The sequence below is a fragment of the Triturus cristatus genome, chromosome 2_2 (genome assembly GCF_964204655.1).
Source record: "Triturus cristatus chromosome 2_2, aTriCri1.1, whole genome shotgun sequence".
Classification (NCBI taxonomy): domain Eukaryota; kingdom Metazoa; phylum Chordata; class Amphibia; order Caudata; family Salamandridae; genus Triturus; species Triturus cristatus.
The window spans coordinates 335954482-335973224 of record NC_140582.1 but is presented as its reverse complement, the minus strand read 5'-3'; the positions used below and the strand labels follow the sequence as shown (position 1 = coordinate 335973224).

General features: G+C 48.3%; 1 protein-coding gene across 1 annotated transcript; it reads left to right on the top strand.

Annotated features, from left to right (window-relative positions):
* The first annotated feature begins 12025 nt into the window (after positions 1 to 12025).
* LOC146862242 (cis-aconitate decarboxylase-like) lies at positions 12026 to 18376 on the top strand. Its single transcript, XM_085643247.1, has 6 exons — positions 12026 to 12265; positions 13956 to 14010; positions 14485 to 14672; positions 15739 to 15831; positions 16128 to 16333; positions 16826 to 18376. The coding sequence occupies exons 1-6, from the start codon at positions 12245 to 12247 to the stop codon at positions 17745 to 17747; spliced, it is 1485 nt and encodes a 494-aa protein (XP_085499373.1). The 5' UTR covers positions 12026 to 12244; the 3' UTR covers positions 17748 to 18376.
* Positions 18377 to 18743: the final 367 nt, after the last annotated feature.

Below are 18743 nucleotides of genomic sequence, written 5' to 3'. Positions count from 1 at the left end.
AAAACATTGGATACTTTTGAAAACTTAGTCAAGCATGACTTATTGAAACTCAATCTTTCGAAAAAAAGAAGAAAAATCAATCTAACTCAAAAATAAATTGGCATCATTAAGAACATAGCCAACAATCCGAACATCACATGTCAAAAAGCAGACAAGGGAGGGGCTCTAGTTATCCTCAACACAACAACCTATGAAACAGCAGTAACCAGTCACCTAGCGGACGAAACAACCTATATAAAACTCGACATCAATTCAACGGATACCTTTCATAACATGCTAAAAAATCTCATTAACCAAGCATTTGATAAAGGAACAATCAACAACAGAACCAAAAAATTTCTAATCCAAGAATTTCCAAAAAGCCCGACCATCTAGATGGTACCAAAAATACATAAAGATCCACTGAACCCACCATTCAGACCAATTGTGTCCACAAAAGGAAGCATACACGAACCCATCGGACAATTCATCGACCGATACTTTCAACCAATGGTCTTCAAAATGCAAACATATGTCAAAGACACTACAGACTTTCTCAAAAAATTGTAGAAAATTGAAATCCATCCAGATGAAACGATTTTACTGTGCACCATCGATGTGAAATCTCTATACACATCCATACCACATAACCTAGGGATTGAAGCAATTGAACAAGCATTGTTACACTCAGACCACAATCTGGACACCCAAGTCTTCCTCATGGAGCTGTTACAATTTACTTTGTTTCACAGCTATTTCAAATGGAAAAATGAATGGGATATACAAACTACCGGAACTTCCATGGGCAATTGCGCCGCACCAGAGTACGCGAATTTGTTCATGGACAAATTCGAACAAGATAACATACTCTCGAAAGACCAATGGAAGAAACACAGTAAATTGTTCTTACGTTACATCGACAACATATTTGTAGTATGGAATGGTCCATTACCTACTCTTATAGAAGCACTCCAAAATCTCAATCAAATCGATGAGCGAATACAATTTACACATGATATACAAAATGAACACATCAACTTCTTGGATGTTCGAGTATCCTTCATTAACCATAAATTTGAAACAGATCTATACAGGAAACCAACTGATCGAAACAATACACTGCACTATGCCAGCTTCCACCAAGAACCACTCAAACAACATTTACCTTACTCACAAATGTTGCGAGTAAAATGCATAGTATCCGATCCACAAACCACCAATATACGTCTACAGGAAACTGTAGAGCACTTTCTACAAAGAGGATACCCACCAAGAATATTACATGAAGCACTTAACAGATGCCAATCACAAAACAGGAATGATCTTCTTACCAAGCCTATACAAGAAAAAACAAACCCCTTAGTGATGGTGTCTAAATTTTCTACTGCTAGTCAAGATATGAAACGCATAATTAAACGACATTGGCCAATGTTAACCATGGAACCAGACTTCAAAAATTTATTCCAGGAACTACCCACATTTGCATATACCAGAAGTAAAAACCTGGGAGAAACGCTTAAGCAAACTAATAAAGTCGACCTCAACACTTACAGAGGAACGATGGCATGTTACAACTGCAACAACTGCAACAATATCATACCAGGCACAACCATAACTCACCCAAGAAATGGAAATATCATAAAACTCAAGGTCACAGCTACCTGTAATACCAACAATGCAGTGTATCTGATTAAATGCCCATGTGGCAAAATCTACGTGGGAAAAACAGAAAGAAAAATAAAGACGAGAATCAATGAACATAAATCTAATATACGTACCAAACAACTCAAGTCAACTGTGGCACAACACTTCCATGAAAACCATCACAACATTAGCCAACTACGATTCTTAATCCTCTAAGTGGTACAAAAAGCAGAAGGACGAGACAACAGAAAATTTTTACTGCAGCGAGAAAACGTTTGGATCAAAAAATTGGACAGCGCACATCCACATGGGATAAATGACCGCATTGAATTTGTTTGTTATCTTTGAATCAGTTTATCTTGTTTTTATTCACCTGTATCCCTCTTAAACATCACTTATATCCATCACTATGGCACATAAACACACTCCTAGATGGCCCCCAATATGATTACACACTAATCATACCTATACACTCCAAGATGGCTCCCAATGTTAGTATACCCTAGTCCTTTCATTATGTCACTCACACGAACGAATCCCATCATATAGACGCTCTTCGAATGGTATTGCACATATCGGCAACGAAAATTCTCCACCAAGGAGCACTGAAAGGATTCTTGGTATGTAATGGCATGAACTTTGTGTTGATATTCAATCTTGCGTAACGCACGAATAGCAACAATAAACACTTTCGTTTTTAGAACGGAACGTCGCGAACACTTTAACGGCTACCTGCTTCACCTCATTGCTTCACTTTATTGTATAACGCACGAAAATAACAGTTATTTAAACCATTATCGATAACTTTTTTCCATAACGAACCGGTCACTAACTCTCAAACCATCTAGCGTAAGGAAAACCCACGGGCACATATTCGTGGACGCTAAACATTGTTTACTTTATTCATTCACATGGTTTGAAAAATTCTATGACACTTCCCGTACCGCACACCATAATTTGAACACGCTTATCTCGCACCGAGCGGTGAATGAAATCAGATGAAATTCACGATTTTAATAACACACTGCAGTCGCTACTTCTAATGTAACATTTTTTCACAAATTCAACAACGAACGTATGGAAACACAGTCCTAATTTGATTACCCAAACAAGCACATCAACCAAATGAGATAATACCTTATACAGTATTGTGCACAGTTGTTTATGATACTTATATTCTTACTGCAGGACTAATCCCTGACGAAGGGTATTCATACCCGAAAGGCATAGGAATAAATTGTCCATAAATAAGAATAACCAATTTAGTATGGATATTCACAATGTATGAATAAAATACATGAACTGAAATTCAATCTACCACGGGTCGCCTCAAATATTTTAAAGAAAGATAGAATGGATCAAAAGCTGTGCCTAGGGGGACACATCTATGAACGAAGTGCAACAACGGAATTGTACTATGAACATAGGTGACAGAGCTGGGCAGCATCACATGTATGCTGGCACACTGAGTGCCATAGTACCAGCATAGGTCAATTTCATTGCAATGCGTATTTCACACTCTTGGGCATCATGGTATTATCAGCATGAGGGTCAGTTATGACTAGCAGACCCCTGGCACTCTGAGTGCACCCCAGCCTAGCTGAGCATCAGCGTTCATCCCTAGTAGGCCCGAGTTTTGAGCACAACTCTCTGGGTGCTGAGCAGCACCACAGAATGCCTGGCATATTGGGCACCATGAGAGTATTCCAGTTGTTAAGGTCCAAGTACCCTCTCACTGGGTAAATAATGCCCCTTTCGTTTATATTCGAGGTAGGACGTGGCTCGGGGGTAGTCCCCTGACCCTGAACAGGTCAGAGCCTGCCTAGGTGAATGCTGGCTCAGCCCCCCTGTGGTGTATCAGAGGACCGAGACCCATCTGACAAAGGAGTGTGTGGAAGCCTGGTAAACAGAGTGCTTCAACACCCCCCAGAACCAGTTTAGGCTGGTTCCCCCAAACCCTGTGCCAGGGGCAGACAAAGGGTAAACACTGTGTAAATATTGGGGCTGTTGCGCCATGAAGGTGTGCTTCCTTGTGCTACTTGGGGACTTGCTGCTGCTGGGCCCCAGGAGGAACCACCACGAGGGACTGCCTCCCTGCTGGAGGGCCCTGTGAGCTGGCCTTTTTGGGCCCAGCCTTTTCCCTTAAACATTTGGGGGCTTAGCACCTCGTGAGAGCTGCAACGCTCTTCTTGGTTCGCCCAGGACAGGAGAAACATCGCTGGGCTGCGTCGTATTCCAAGGGAATCCCGATGTGGGGATTACACCGCATTGCCAGAGGACAACGGGAGCCTACCCCGCATTGTGATGGAAGCGGGAGCCCACCCTGCATTGCGATGATCCAAGAAGTAAGGCGGGAGCCCACCCCACATTTTTGTGCTCCTGTTAGCGGGAGCCCACCCAGCATTTGTGTGTACTTAAAGGCGGGAGCCTACACCGCACTTTTGAGCCGGAGAGGAGAAGCACGGCCGGCCAGGAAGACAGGCAAAGATTGCCTGGTTGTGAGCGGGGCCTAGAGGCCAGAAATCAGAAGGAGACTACGCTTCTAATCAGAGCGGCCCATGCCAGAGCCGGAAGACAGGCGGTGGAAGCCAGACTGTGGGCGGGAGCCTACCCCGCAGTGGTGAGTCTTCTAGAAGGGGACCGGAGCCTCGTGGGCTCCATATCGAAGTCCTGGGGGGAGGAGATAGGAGGGGTCAGGGAAGGTCCCGTGAGTGGGGGACCTACCGAGGCACATTGTCGGTGCCTGGAGCAGACGCCGATCTGCCCCGGTGAGTGGGGCTGGTGTTGTGCATCAGTGTTGGTGCCGAGGGAGTGCACCAGACGGAGCCCAGTGAACGGGGTCTCACGGCACAGTTAGTGCCAGTGCTGTGGTTTCTCCAGCTGCACTGCAAGAGAGAGCGGCAGCTGCAACGTGGGGCCATTTCTTTTTAGATGAGGAGCAAGGGGTGATGTACATCCCACACTCCAGTGCATGGTGCACATTGTCTTTGCTGCGTTGGCAGCCAAAGGGCCAGTGGAAGGCCCCAGTTAGAGCCCTGACTTTGGAGGACAAAGGGCCTTTGAGCCCCACCGAAGGCCAGTTGTGGCCGGGGGTCAGTGTTGGTAGGGCGCAAGGCCCTACTGTGATACCTATTGCATAATCTGTTTATGCCTACAGAGATTGCATAATGTATTTATGCTTATGGTGTTTGTGCATAATGTGTCTTATGCCTAAGGTGATGGAGGCATAATGCGTTTATGTTGCTAATGCTAATGCTGAGTAGAGTATTTTGCCAGTATTTACTGGTTGTGTTATATTTGCTACTTGTGCTGTGTGATGGTTCTGACAGTGGCCCGGTTGGCCCTGTCATGTATATAATCCCCTGTAAATTATTGCCTGATGCCAGTTGGCGCAGTGTATATGTGTGATTATGATTCTAATGTGTTTTGGATAAAACAAAGGCTATTTTTTATATAACCTTGTGTGGAGTTTCTTTTGTAGTGTGCCTAGTGTGTCGCTGCTGTGTGTGTGTGTTGCGCAAACACTTTACACATTGCCTCTGATATAAGCCTGTCTGCTCGTGCCAAGCTACCAAGGGGGTGAGCAGGGGTTATCTACAGCGTATAACTCCCTTGCCCTGACTAGAGTGGTGGTTTCTGCCTGGCTGTGGCAGAAGCCCTAGCCAACCAGAAACCCAATTTCTAACAACAGCATTAACCCCAGTGACAGACATGTGCATAATTATATCTGATGCTCAGGGTTACTCCTTCATATTGATAAGTATCTACGTATGATAGAAGGCTGCATCATGACATGTTTATCAGTAGTTCTTGATTGCACACAGCTGGCATCCCCTTCACTGTGAGTCATTGGCATGGCAATGATGCTTTACATGCAGGGTCGATGTAGGTTAACGGAATAGTAAAGTGTATTTCATACTCTTGGGCATCATGGCATTAGCAACATGAGGATCAGATATTACTAGGAGACCCCGGGCACTCTGAGAGCGCCCCGGCCTAGCTGAGCATTGGAACTCATCCCTGGCAGACTTGTGCTTTGCACAGAACTTTTGCACCCCTGAGCAGATCCAGAGGTTGGTTGGCACATTGAGCATCATTTAATCATCATCCGAGCACTGTGGGTAAATCTCTGGCACTCTGAGAAAGTCTCTGCCTTTCTCAGTATTGGCTCTCCTCCCTGGCACAATCGTTCTTTGAACAGAGGTGACAGAGCTGGGCTCCATCAGTGGCATATTGGCACACTGAGTGCCATAGTACCAACATGTGGGCACTTTTATCAGACACCTAGCACCATGACCAGGCCTCTGGAACTCCGAGAAAGCCTCATTCTATCTGAGCATCAGCGCTCATCCCTGGCAGGCTTGTGTTTAATCAGAACTCCTCACAACTGAGAAGCACCCCAGCCGGCTGGCATATTGGGCACCGCTGGCGTCTGTTTTTGCTTGTTTTGTCTAGCATTTGTGCTTGTTTGAACTGCATTTTCCTCCCGTGTTAGCAGTTTTTGTCTGACTTTTGTGCCTGTATTTTTTTTAGTCAGTTTCAGCCCTTTGCGTTCTCCTGCCTGTCTGCCCGCCTACCTCGCCGCCCTCCGCCTTCCCTCCCCGCTCCCCGCTTCCCGCCACCACCGCTGACCACGCCCCTTTTTCCTTTCTGTTCCCTCCCCGCTCCCGCCTCCCAGCTGCCCCGCCCACCCGCGCACTTGGCCTTATATGGCGACCGTGCGACGCAGGTGAGTGTGACCCACTTGTGGGACACCCCCGCGCCGCACGGCCACCAGCTGCTGTGTGTGCCCCCTCGCCTTGCCCTCTGCCTCGCTGCCTGCCTCGCTGCCGGCTGACGCCGCTGGCGTCTGTTTTTGCTTGTTTTGTCTAGCATTTGTGCTTGTTTGAACTGCATTTTCCTCCCGTGTTAGCAGTTTTTGTCTGACTTTTGTGCCTGTATTTTTTTTAGTCAGTTTCAGCCCTTTGCGTTCTCCTGCCTGTCTGCCCGCCTACCTCGCCGCCCTCCGCCTTCCCTCCCCGCTCCCCGCTTCCCGCCACCACCGCTGACCACGCCCCTTTTTCCTTTCTGTTCCCTCCCCGCTCCCGCCTCCCAGCTGCCCCGCCCACCCGCGCACTTCGCCTTATATGGCGACCGTGCGAACGCGCAGCGGGCGCGCCGAAGGCGCGCCAAAGGTAAGCCCGTCTGCGCCCGTCCGCGACCGGACCGCGCCCAGCGCCAGGACCCCTGGCCAACGAAGATCCCGACCGACCCGCCTGACGTACTCCGCCGCCACCCTCACCGCTCTCAACACCAGCCGACTCCCAGAATGCCATCAAGCCACTCCACGACGTACCCACGGACCTTTCAGCTGCCACGCCTGCAAGTACACCTGCATCCGGTCCAGCCTCGCACCAGCACCCACCAAGTCGAACACCAGCAGCACCCACCTCAAGTGCATCCTGCTCAACACCCGCTCCGTCCACAGACACGCCATCGAACTCTGGAACCTTCTAGACGCCACAGCCCCTGACGTCGCCTTCCTCACGGAGACCTGGATGAACGCCTCTTCAGCTCCCGACATCGCCATCGCTATCCCAGAGGGCTACAAGGTCGTCCGGAGGGACCGAAACACCAACCAGATGGGAGGAGGCATCGCCATCATCCACAGGAACACCATCCGTCTCACGACCAGCACCGACAACACCCTGACCAGCGCCGAACACCTGCATTTCCAGATCCACACCAACCCGAACACCACCCTCAGAGGCACCCTGATCTACCGACCCCCTGGACCACGCACACAATTCAGCGAGGACATCGCCGACTTCGTCAGCCCGCATGCCCTCCCCTCCGCCGACTACATCCTCCTGGGAGACCTCAACTTCCATCTGGAGAACAACAACGACCGCAACACCAGCACCCTGCTCGACAACCTCGCCAACCTGGGACTCAAGCAACTGGTGTCCACCCCCATCCACCTTGCCGGACACACACTCGACGCAGTCTTCTCATCCAGCACAGACATAGACTTCAGCCACGCCACAGAGCTTCAATGGACGGACCACAGCTGCGTCCACTTCACCTTCAAGAGAACGACGACCCACCAACACCAGCAACAGGCAGCCCGCAGAAGCTGGAACAAGATCACAGCAGACCAGCTCGCCACCTCCCTGAACCAGCACCCTCCTGCCAGCTCAGCGAACCCCAGCCAAGCCGCCGACAACCTCACGAAGTGGATCAGCAACTGCGCGGACGAACTCGCCCCACTGAGGACCCCGCCTAGCAGACCCGGCAGCAAGAAGGCCCCATGGTTCACCGACGAACTCAAGAGCTCCAAGAAGAACTGCCGAGCCCTCGAGAAAGTCTGGAGAAGGGAACCGACACCGGACAACAGGACCTCCTTCAAACTTGCCACCCGGAAACACCACCAGCTGATCCGCGCCGCCAAGAAAACAGCATTCAAAGACCGGTTGGACAACAACGCACACAACTGCAAGGAACTCTTCAACATCGTGAAAGAGCTTTCCAACCCCAGCGCAGGAAACAACGACATCACCCCATCGCAAGACCTCTGCAACTCCCTCGCTTCATACTTCCACAACAAGATCGCGGACATACATAACAGCTTTAACAACCAACCAACGCACACCATGACCGAACAACCACCCCCCACCACCACCCTCCACGCCTGGACCCCGATCAGCACCGAAGACACCATCCGCACGATGAACTCCATCCACTCCGGATCACCGACCGACCCCTGCCCTCACCACGTCTTCAACAAGGCCGACGCTGTCATCGCACCCCACCTGCGAGACATCATCAACACTTCCTTCGACACCACCATCTTCCCTGAGAGCTGGAAGCACGCCGAACTCAGCGCCCTACTAAAGAAACCTACAGCGGACCCCACCGACCTCAAGAATTACCGCCCCATCTCGCTCCTCCCGTTTCCAGCCAAAGTCATCGAGAAGACCGTCAACAAGCAGATGGCCGCCTTCCTCGAGACGAACGGATCCCTCGACCCCTCACAGTCCGGCTTCCGAGCCAATCACAGCACCGAGACCGCCCTCATCGCCGCCACCGATGACATCCGAGCCCTGATGGACAATGGAGAAACAGCGGCCCTCATCCTCCTAGACCTCTCTGCGGCATTCGACACGGTCTGCCACCGCACCTTAGTACGGCGCCTCAGCAACATCGGAATCCAGGACAAGGCGCTGGACTGGATCATCTCCTTCCTCGACGGAAGAACACAGAGAGTCCGCCTACCACCGTACAAGTCAGAGGCCTCCGAAGTCACCTGCGGCGTCCCTCAAGGATCATCTCTGAGCCCCACCCTCTTCAACGTCTACATGAGCCCCCTCGCGGCCATCGTACGCAAACACAACCTCAGCATAATCTCCTACGCCGACGACACCCAACTGATCCTCTCCCTGACCAACGACCCCGCCGCCGCCAGATCCAACCTGCACGAAGGGATGAAAGAGGTAGCCGAGTGGATGACGACCAGCCGCCTGAAACTGAACTCGGACAAGACGGAGGTCCTCATCCTGGGCTCCTCACCCTCCGCCTGGGACGACTCCTGGTGGCCTCCCGCCCTGGGCACCGCACCCAAACCGACAGACCATGCACGCAACCTGGGCTTCCTCCTGGACTCCTCCCTCTCCATGACCAGGCAAGTCAACAACGTCTCCTCGGCGTGCTTCAACATCCTACGCATGCTACGGAAGATCTTCTTGTGGATCCCCACCGAGACCAGGAAGACCGTCACCCAGGCCCTCGTCACCAGCCGACTGGACTACGGCAACGCCCTCTACGCCGGTACCACCGCCAAGCTCCAGAAGAGACTCCAGCGGATCCAGAACGCCTCAGCCAGACTCATCCTCGACATCCCACGAACCAGCCACATCTCCGGACATCTGAGAGACCTTCACTGGCTCCCCGTCAACAAAAGAATCACCTTCCGCCTCCTCACCCACGCACCCAAAGCCCTACACGACCAAGGCCCGAGCTACCTCAACAGCCGAGTCAACTTCTACGCTCCCAAACGCCACCTCCGATCAGCCAACCACGCCCTCGCCGCCGTCCCCCGCATCCGAAGAGCGACTACAGGAGGAAGGTCCTTCTCCTACCTGGCCGCCAAGACCTGGAACTCCCTCCCGACCGACCTGCGCCTGACCCAAGACCACCTCTCCTTCAGGAAGAAGCTGAAGACCTGGCTGTTCGAGCAGTAGCGGCACCCCCCCCCCCTCCCCCCCCCCCCCCCAGCGCCTTGAGACCCTACGGGTATGTAGCGCGCTCTACAAGTGTCACTGATTGATTGATTGATATTACCAACACTAAGGGCTATATAACTGGGAGCACGTTGGAATATTTGAGAAACACTTAGATTTATGTTGGCGGAAGCCTGGCATGTGACGGCAGTGCCCAGGCATATAACAGACTAACTTCTGATAGAAAGTTTTAAAGGAGGATTAACCGGCAGAGGATCAGTAATGAGCATTCAGAATTGCCGTCATTTTCCAATGGGTTTTCAATGGATATTTTCCAGCGAACACTTCATATCAGATAGTTTTTGCTTCTCCAGTGATGCAAACAAATTTGCCTGTTGTGTGTCCAGGGTTTTTAAATCATAGTTCTGACTCATTTATTTTTCAACAGTCTTCTGCCAGGGAAACCCCGTCTTCCTCAAAATCATAGTTGTGTGGTAGAGACTTGTAAAGCTAGACCCATAATTGGCCGTAGACACAAGGACCGGATCACGGTGATCTTCAAGTCACTCCATTGGCTCCTGGTCAAAGAGAGATCCCAATTTGATACCCTTCGTCCTGTCCGTATATCTGTCCATGGACAGGCTCCCAGCTACACAACCAAAGTCTCCTGAGTAGACATCTGAGATCTGCTAACCAGAAGAGTCCGACCACCAGCTCTCCCAAGAATTGTTGTCTACCACCCCCTCCAACCATCTCTCCCCCATTCTGTTTACCTTTTATCTCACAGCGCCTTGACGCAGCATTAATGGGCTATGTGTAGCTGCTCAAAACCCTAAATAACTGCATTCAGTGCTCAGTAATGTGACCTGTTCAAGCGTCTGCTGACCAGTTGTACCGCTTGTTGGAGTGTGTGTGTGGGAAAGGGGGGGGGGTTGAGGTGCAGCAGCCCCTGCTCTGAAGTCTCTGCTGTCAATGAATCCCAGACAGTCTCTCTTTAGACCGAGGGGCTGTCACTTGTGGTTCCAGTTCCTTCACAGACCTGTGGAACCAGCTCTGTGGAAGAGAGGGAGGAGCTGGTATGATGAAATGTGCCCTACACAAGGACACCCCTGAGAGGTGTTTATTGTCTGTAACTTCCGGGATTTCCTAACTTCGTAAACAGAGATAGTGAGTGGAGCTCCCTGCACGGCTCAGGGCGGGCGCTACTTGGAGACAACGCCCGCCTCCAGCCCCCCAAAAAGAGATGGAACTTCCTGTTCGGATTTTCAAGGTTATTATAGGGAATTAAAGTAGGATGTTCATCTCCCAAACTGCTACCCTTCCGTTTCTGAGATATGACGTCATAGGTTTCTAATGAGAAATGATTTCCTTTGACTGTTTAAAGTCTATTGTTATTAAGAATACATTCCAACCATGGAAAGCACAGAGGAAATATCGTTTTTTTGTTATTCCTTATAAAAAGTATGTATGATTCCCTTAAATTATGAGCGTGAGGCTTGCGAGAATTATTTGAAGTGGGTTCGAATGTGTGAATGTGACTGTTCTTTTGTAAACTTAAATCTCAGGTATATTCTTAGAGAGATGCTTAGAATTGTAGGCACCGAGTCATATAGAGACAGAGATTAAAGAAATGCGTACAAACACATACGCACTCACGTGGATAAATGACAAATGTAAATAAAATTATTAAACGGGTGTTCGCATGAACTGTTTACTATGTTGGATTCAAATGTGTGAATGTAAATATTTTATTGTAAATACAAATGGATGTCATTAAATTCACACATGCGCAGATGTATAGGCATGCAGGGAAAGATACAGCTATGCCTCGAGACCCTCACTGGTGTTTTGCCGCGCTTTACAAATCCCTTAAATTGATCTGCGCGCGCTCACAAACACTCTTAATATCACGGTTACTAGTATGATCACAGTTCCTCCTCCATTTTAGGAAACCAAGTGAGGGCGACACTGACACTTTGGATCAGCCGGGGGTGTCTTCCTTGGATTTTCCACGGGACCCTCTCTTTGTGGTCTTTTTTTTCTACGGTGGTTTAGGAATTTCCCAGATGTCTCCCTGGCCTTTCCCAGAGATTGACACCTGGCTCTGGTCACACCTGCCCCTTTTAGTGACGTCACTCCACACAGGGATCCCCTGCGGGGATCTCAAGCGCCTCTTCAGCCTATTTAACCTCTGTCAGGAGAGACACAGCATCAGCCAACACCAGGAGCGCACCAGCCCCTGCCTGTCAGCACCAGAGAGAGCGAGGCAGAGCGAAGGACTGTCCCAGGACAGAGACAAAAGAGACCCCTCTCAGGTCGACGGAGATAGACCGGGGCACAGGAGGTCCATTTCGAAAGACAGGAACTGATTGCACAGACAGGGAAAGCTTCTCCCAGGACAGAGGCAGACACCAGTGCGGAACATGCTTCAATGCGCCTTCCAGGTGAGCCCCTGCTACAGGCATCAGGTTTTGGCCCCTCAAATGGATGGATCTGTATAGTTTTCGTCTGCTTGGAAGGCATACTTTATTTCCCTTCTCCACTTAGGTTGGTTGAAAGCATTTCTCTCGATCTCGCTATTCATGTATTGTTTTTATAGAGGGATATCTTTTAAAATACAACAGACGGTGCATTCACTTATTAGATAATGTCTAATGTGGCTATGTTACTGCCTTCATTTGTTGATTCGTTTCTTTCATCTTGGCATTCTCATGCTTTTTATGTACTTTTTACATTCTCATACTTCTTAATAAGTTTTTTCGTTTTTGAATATATGTTTGTGAATAAAAGGAGGGCACCTTTTATTCTTACCTTGTGTTTTAATATAGCCAGGTCTGAGACCATTCGTCATGTGTTTCTGTGATGTTCATAATATGGACGTCTCTGTCTCCCGTGATCATTGCAGAAGCATCCTGGGTAGTTAAGGTCTGTGAGAAGATGTTCACCAATTGGGGCTTTTTTCATGCGGGATAATTCTCAGAAATGCGGCAGTAATATTTAAAGCGCCTACGGGTTTTGCGGCAGTCCTGTTGTTTGTAGCGCTGTTGCTGTTAACAAGCACAGCCCGTGAAGCACAAACTGCTCGTTAAAATGCAGTATTAGCAACAGCAGATTGCACTGAAAGGAGTTTGGGACTTTATTCTGAGTGTTTGTTTCCCAAAGTGGGTGTAATAATGCACAACGTACACCACGTAAACAGTGTTTGACAATAGCCAGAAGTTCTCGAGCCATCCCTGAAGGGGGATTGTTCAAACAACATTTTATTTTAGCCGATCAGAAAACTGTGCCCATATAGATACGGGGTCCCGGGTGGCATGCATGTGCCACTTGATACATAGTGCCTCGGTGGTGCACTGTGGCCCAAGAGACATTGTCTTTCTCGCATCTACGGCAGGAGCAAAATAAAGAGTTTCACTCTGTGCCCGCTGATATCATGCTTCACACGGCTTCTCTGCCAACGTCCAATCAGAATGCTTGCACCAGAACAGAGACCACCTGTTGTATGTGGTACTAAACTGGCATAATTTCACAGTCTGCTGGCATCACAGGCCAAAAGACCAGCATCCTTAGACATAGTGCTGCGATCAGATGTGTGCCAGCTTAAGGTGCTGGCATAATATGGCACAATGGTTCCTGTAATGTTAAGGTACTTGCATCATATGTCAGTGTGCTGACTTCATATGCCAAGGCGCTGGCATCATTTATTAGAGTCCTCCCTGGGTGCTGCTCTGCTGTTGGTCTCCCCCTGTGATGGAGTGGCTGTGGTGCCAGTGCTGCAGCTCATGTGCGAGTCTGTGGCTGTTTATATACCATGCTCTTCCTGCTGATATGCCAGGCAATGTGCCATGCTGGGACAGCTCATGTTCCAACCTTGAATTGCTTATATGCCAGGCTGAGGCTGCCCATGGGCCAGGCTGAAGTTACTCCTTTGCCAGTCTTGGACTGCAGTTTGACAGATTGCACTTGCTAGCTGTGAAAACCCTAAAATCTCTCCTCTGTTATTTCCCCTTCTCTGTCCTCTTCCCCTTCTCGAATCTGGTGCCTTGTGTTCCTCTCTTTTAGCCCTGTCCACTCCCTTCCACGTTCTTATACAATGACACAACTCGGCTAATATTGCTTTCTCCCTTCTTCCAGAAACCACGCGCCATCCTCAGGCTGTCCAGGCAGGTGCACACAGCAGCGGTGGAAGGTAAGTGTTTGGTGCATGCACTACCCTTGGTCTGAGGTCACGCTGATTCTTTTCTGCCCAGTTACTGGTTCTGATGTCCGATCCCCTGGTCTGAGACCGCTCTCTATATCTTGGTCCCAGTCACTGGTTCTGGTGTCACTCTCCCTGTTATGATGCCGCTTTGTATACCCTGGGCCCAGTTACTTGTTCTGATGCCACTCTCCTCGTGCCCGGACCGCTCTGTATCCCATGGGCCCAGCTACAGGTTCTGGTGTCACTCACCCTGACTTGGGTCCCTTATGCCATGGTCCCAGTTTCTGGTTTTGGAGCTGCTAGCACTGGTTTGAGTTTGCTATCAGTTTAGAACTCCAAGAGCCCTGGGTAAAGATTATCCCATATAAACAACATCTGGTTCTGGTCCAGATCAGCTGGATTTGTGTCTTATGCCAACCCAGAATGCTTATAGTTCTGATCATCTCTCTTCTCTTTATTCAGTGCTGGAGGGGAGCCCCCGGGAGAAGGCGGTCACTAGCAGCTTTGCTTCCTTCATACATGGAGTCCAGGGAGATCACCTGTCCCAAACCGTGCGGCACCGAAGCAAGCGTATGATCCTGGACAGCATCGGCGTTGGACTGGTGGGAAGCACGACCCATGTGTTCAACATCGCCCTGGGATACTGCCAGGTAAGAAGAGACATGGAACACACTAAACATCATACCATGCGAAATACGACAATTAAAAACCCTTTTTAGTCCAAGGCTGTGACTGTATCCCCGTGATCCTGCCATGTAAAAGGCTACAGGCACCACAAAATGGAACACACCGAAGAACACTAATGTAAAATCCATCCATTAAAGCTCTCTATTCGAGCAATGGACACCACCTCCCTTTGATCCAGCCTGAGACATGGGCCAAAGCAAGCCCACCATTTGCAACCCAGCAATTAAAAACCTACTATGCCATAATTTCCTTGAAGCCTTATGAGTTAAAAGCAGACAGTTTCTGAGCCAAAAAGCACACCAAGGATTACACGTCCATTAAAACCCTGTACATCAGCAGAGTGCACCATCACCCAGGAGTCATGTCGGTCAAGGTGAGGCTGGTAGCAAAATGAACAACACATCTTGTAACACACAAGCATTTAAACACCCTGCATTGACCCAGAAAGTTACCATATCTTTGAACTACTCAGAGAGAAAAGGAGGCATTGACTTAAAACCACGTCTCAGGATTCAAACCGTCCCTTAATCAAAACCCCTTTGAGACTATCGCTGTTCAGTATCACCATGAGAATTTATCTGGTTATCCGAATCTTGGATCTTACCAAGCAACACACCATGAACCCCTCACCCATTAAATAACCCTCTAGAACAACAGTGTGACCATCTCACTGGAATAACAGATAAGAGAGAAAGACAAAGTCACAAAGTCCACTATTATTTACTCATGCACCATGAAATACTCATCCACTAATCACACCCCAGGCTGCCTTCAGATGTTAAGTCGTTAACTATGGACTATGGTACCTAAATAAACATTGCAACGTCTGATTCACTGTACAACTGTCCTTCAGAAACAATACATCTACTCACAGAGACTCCTGCATTTCTTCTAAGACACACCACAATGTATGAGGTTGAATCATCCTGTGTTTAGAGTTGAATAACCCACATTCCCACAAGCTCTGTTGTTCCACCACTAGGTGTCTAGGTACACTGTCGATTTCTAACTTAATTCTTTCTCCAACAGGACATGTACTCCTTGTCTGCCATCAGCTCTGTGTACGGAAGGAAAGGATTGAGACTCCCACCTACGCTGGCTGCATATGTCAATGGAGTAGCGGTAAGGATTTTGAAAGCTGCCAATCACTTTATCAATCAATCATAGACTTAGAGCGATGAGTTTGTGAGAATTTTACTTAAATGCTGTCTCCGCCAATGTAAAATCCTGTCTGTTTCCACTTCTGTAAAGAGTCTGTATTGGGAAATGGCACAGTCAGTCAACCAAATCTTAGAATATGAATCCTACACTTTTGTAAATTGTTTCCATAGGTCGATGACACAATCTCTCTGCTTAACATCACATCCTGACCTACCCTTCTTTAAAGACCTTCTAATCCTCTACTCCTCTTCTAACAGAGTCACTCCATGGACTTCGATGACACTTGGCACCCTGCCACTCACCCGTCAGGTGCTGTGCTGCCGGCTCTAATGGCTGCCACACAGATGTTGCCCGTGGGTTTCCGACCCAGTGGCTCAGACTTTCTGTTGGCATTCAACGTGGGCATCGAGGTGCAAGGAAGACTCATGCGTTTCTCCAATGAAGCCAGCAATATTCCTAAAAGGTTTGTATGATAAGCACAAAGGGCAGAAATATCCTATGGCCACCAAATGATGCCCATAGGGGGCTCCAGTATCTCCCGAGCGTGGTTATGATGCTGAAAGAGGGTAGAAATATTCCATGTTTTATATGTGAGATCCATAGAGAGAGGGAATGTTATGATGCATGTCTGACGGGGGCAAAGGCCAGAAATATCTGCAAGAGGAATCTGTGATACAAACAAAATCATGTATGTTGATAGCACACAGTACAATGTAAACATGGTAACATTTATTTTTCTGTTCACTGTAACTAGATTATTTGTTTGTGTCTAATGCTTGATTAAATCCTAGCATTTTTTTCTCTGTTTCCTTGTACTGCATGATAGCATTACTGTCTGACATGCTTTAAATATATTTCCGTAATTCACACTTATTGTTAGCATTACCCCTCTTTTAAATCTGTTTTGGTATTATCATTATTCAATGTCTGACACAGACCTTTGTGTTTCCTTCAGGTTCCACCCTCCTTCAGTTGTTGGCACTATGGGCAGTGCTGCTGCTACAGCAAAACTCCTTTCATTGAATGCAGAACAATGTGCCCATGCTCTGGCAATTGCTGCCTCTCTGGCGGGAGCGCCTATGGCCAATGCTGCAACTCTTGCCAAGCCTCTCCATATTGGCAATGCGACCCGCTTTGGGATGGAAGCAGCACTTCTGGCTGCCCGTGGGATGGAAGCCAACCCACTTATCTTGGACGATGTGCCCGGCTGCTCTGGGTTCAGTGCTTTCTATGGTGACTACCAGCCTTCGTCGCTGGCAATGCCAGATCAAGATTACAGCTTTCTCTTGGAGAAGCAAGACATCGCCTTCAAGAGGTTCCCAGCTCACTTGGGCATGCACTGGGTGGCAGACGCTGCCATCTCAGTCAGAAACCGAGTCACCAATATAATGGGCTCCTTTAACCCTGCTTCCATCCGCACTGTTCTTCTGAGGGTCCCAGTCTCCAAGTATATCAACAGGCCCTTCCCAGAGTCTGAGCATGAGGCGCGACACTCCTTCCAGTTCAACGCCTGCACTGCCCTCCTCGATGGCGAGGTGGGCATTTCTTCCTTCAGTGAGGACAGCCTTAGGAGACCAGACCTCATCAACCTCTTGAAGAAGGTGGTAGTGGAGCACCCTGAAGACAATGTTGCTAACTTTGACAAGATGTACGGAGAAGTAGTGCTGCTCCTGGAGAGTGGAGAGATCGTGACCGGCAGATGTGACACCTTCTATGGACACTGGAGGAAGCCCCTCAGCCAAGAATCACTCCATGAGAAGTTTCTCTCCAATGCTACCCATGTGCTCCACCAAGACCAGGCACAAGCAATTATTGAGGTGGTGAAGGAGATAGAAAGCCTTACAGACTGTTCACAACTGGCATCCTCCCTGCAGTAAACAAGTTCAATCACAATTCATCCCTCTCGCAAAGTGGGAGTAAAACTTTAAATGAACCACCAGGTGCAATTATCTTTGCATTATCTAGTTTTACACAAGATTGAAAATCGACCCAAGGAGAGGGACGTTACTAATTCATTCTATAAAACGACGAGCGTCAATTATGTCCTCTCCTTTCATGAAAGGTGTTGTTATGTCTCACAGTACAGTGAGGTCCCCTTTTAACCTAATACAAATATAGAAGCATCTGGCTGGCCAGAAGCAATAAGATTACGTATCCTAGTAACTCATCAGTACTTTGTAAGGACTGTAAAATGCAATTTGTATTGTTATTTATTATTTGTTTATTTATTGTTTAAAAAAATGTGACCTCCATCTCACTGAAATACCACTTCTTTTTCCAACTAAGTGATTCACCCCTAGTGGCCAAAGATAGGACGAGCTGGATCTTCAATATTGCTCTTGTACAGAATTCTCCCTGTGCCGCACTCTCTTATGTGTACTTTTCTAAAAACACTGGACAAAATAGGTCACTGCAAGGACTTTCTATTTCAATCTCTCATGTTCGTCAGTGAAACGTATTTTGTGCTTTCTGTGGTTATTTAATTTTTAATAAAGTCAATAAATTTATTGTACAGCGATTGTAATTTTTGATGTGTAAAGCTGCTGACATTTTAAGATGCTACCTTACAAGGTGGCCACGGCTTGGTGACAGTGAGACTTGATTCTCTCACACACGGACGTTACATATGAAACTCTCCTTTTCAGCTGTTGCTCAACATGCTAGCCCTCCTACTAGAGTTTCACAGCCATCCCTGTTTTTAGAAACTTTCCTTGGAAGCTCAACTACTCATATAACAGCTGGAATATACATATCTGAACAAGTACCAAAGATTGATCCAATCATGGCACACATTTTAAATGTTAACATATTTCGGCTGCTGCCATACAGTTTGCACCACTGTGGAAGTTCTGGTGCAATGTGTGTTGGAAAGT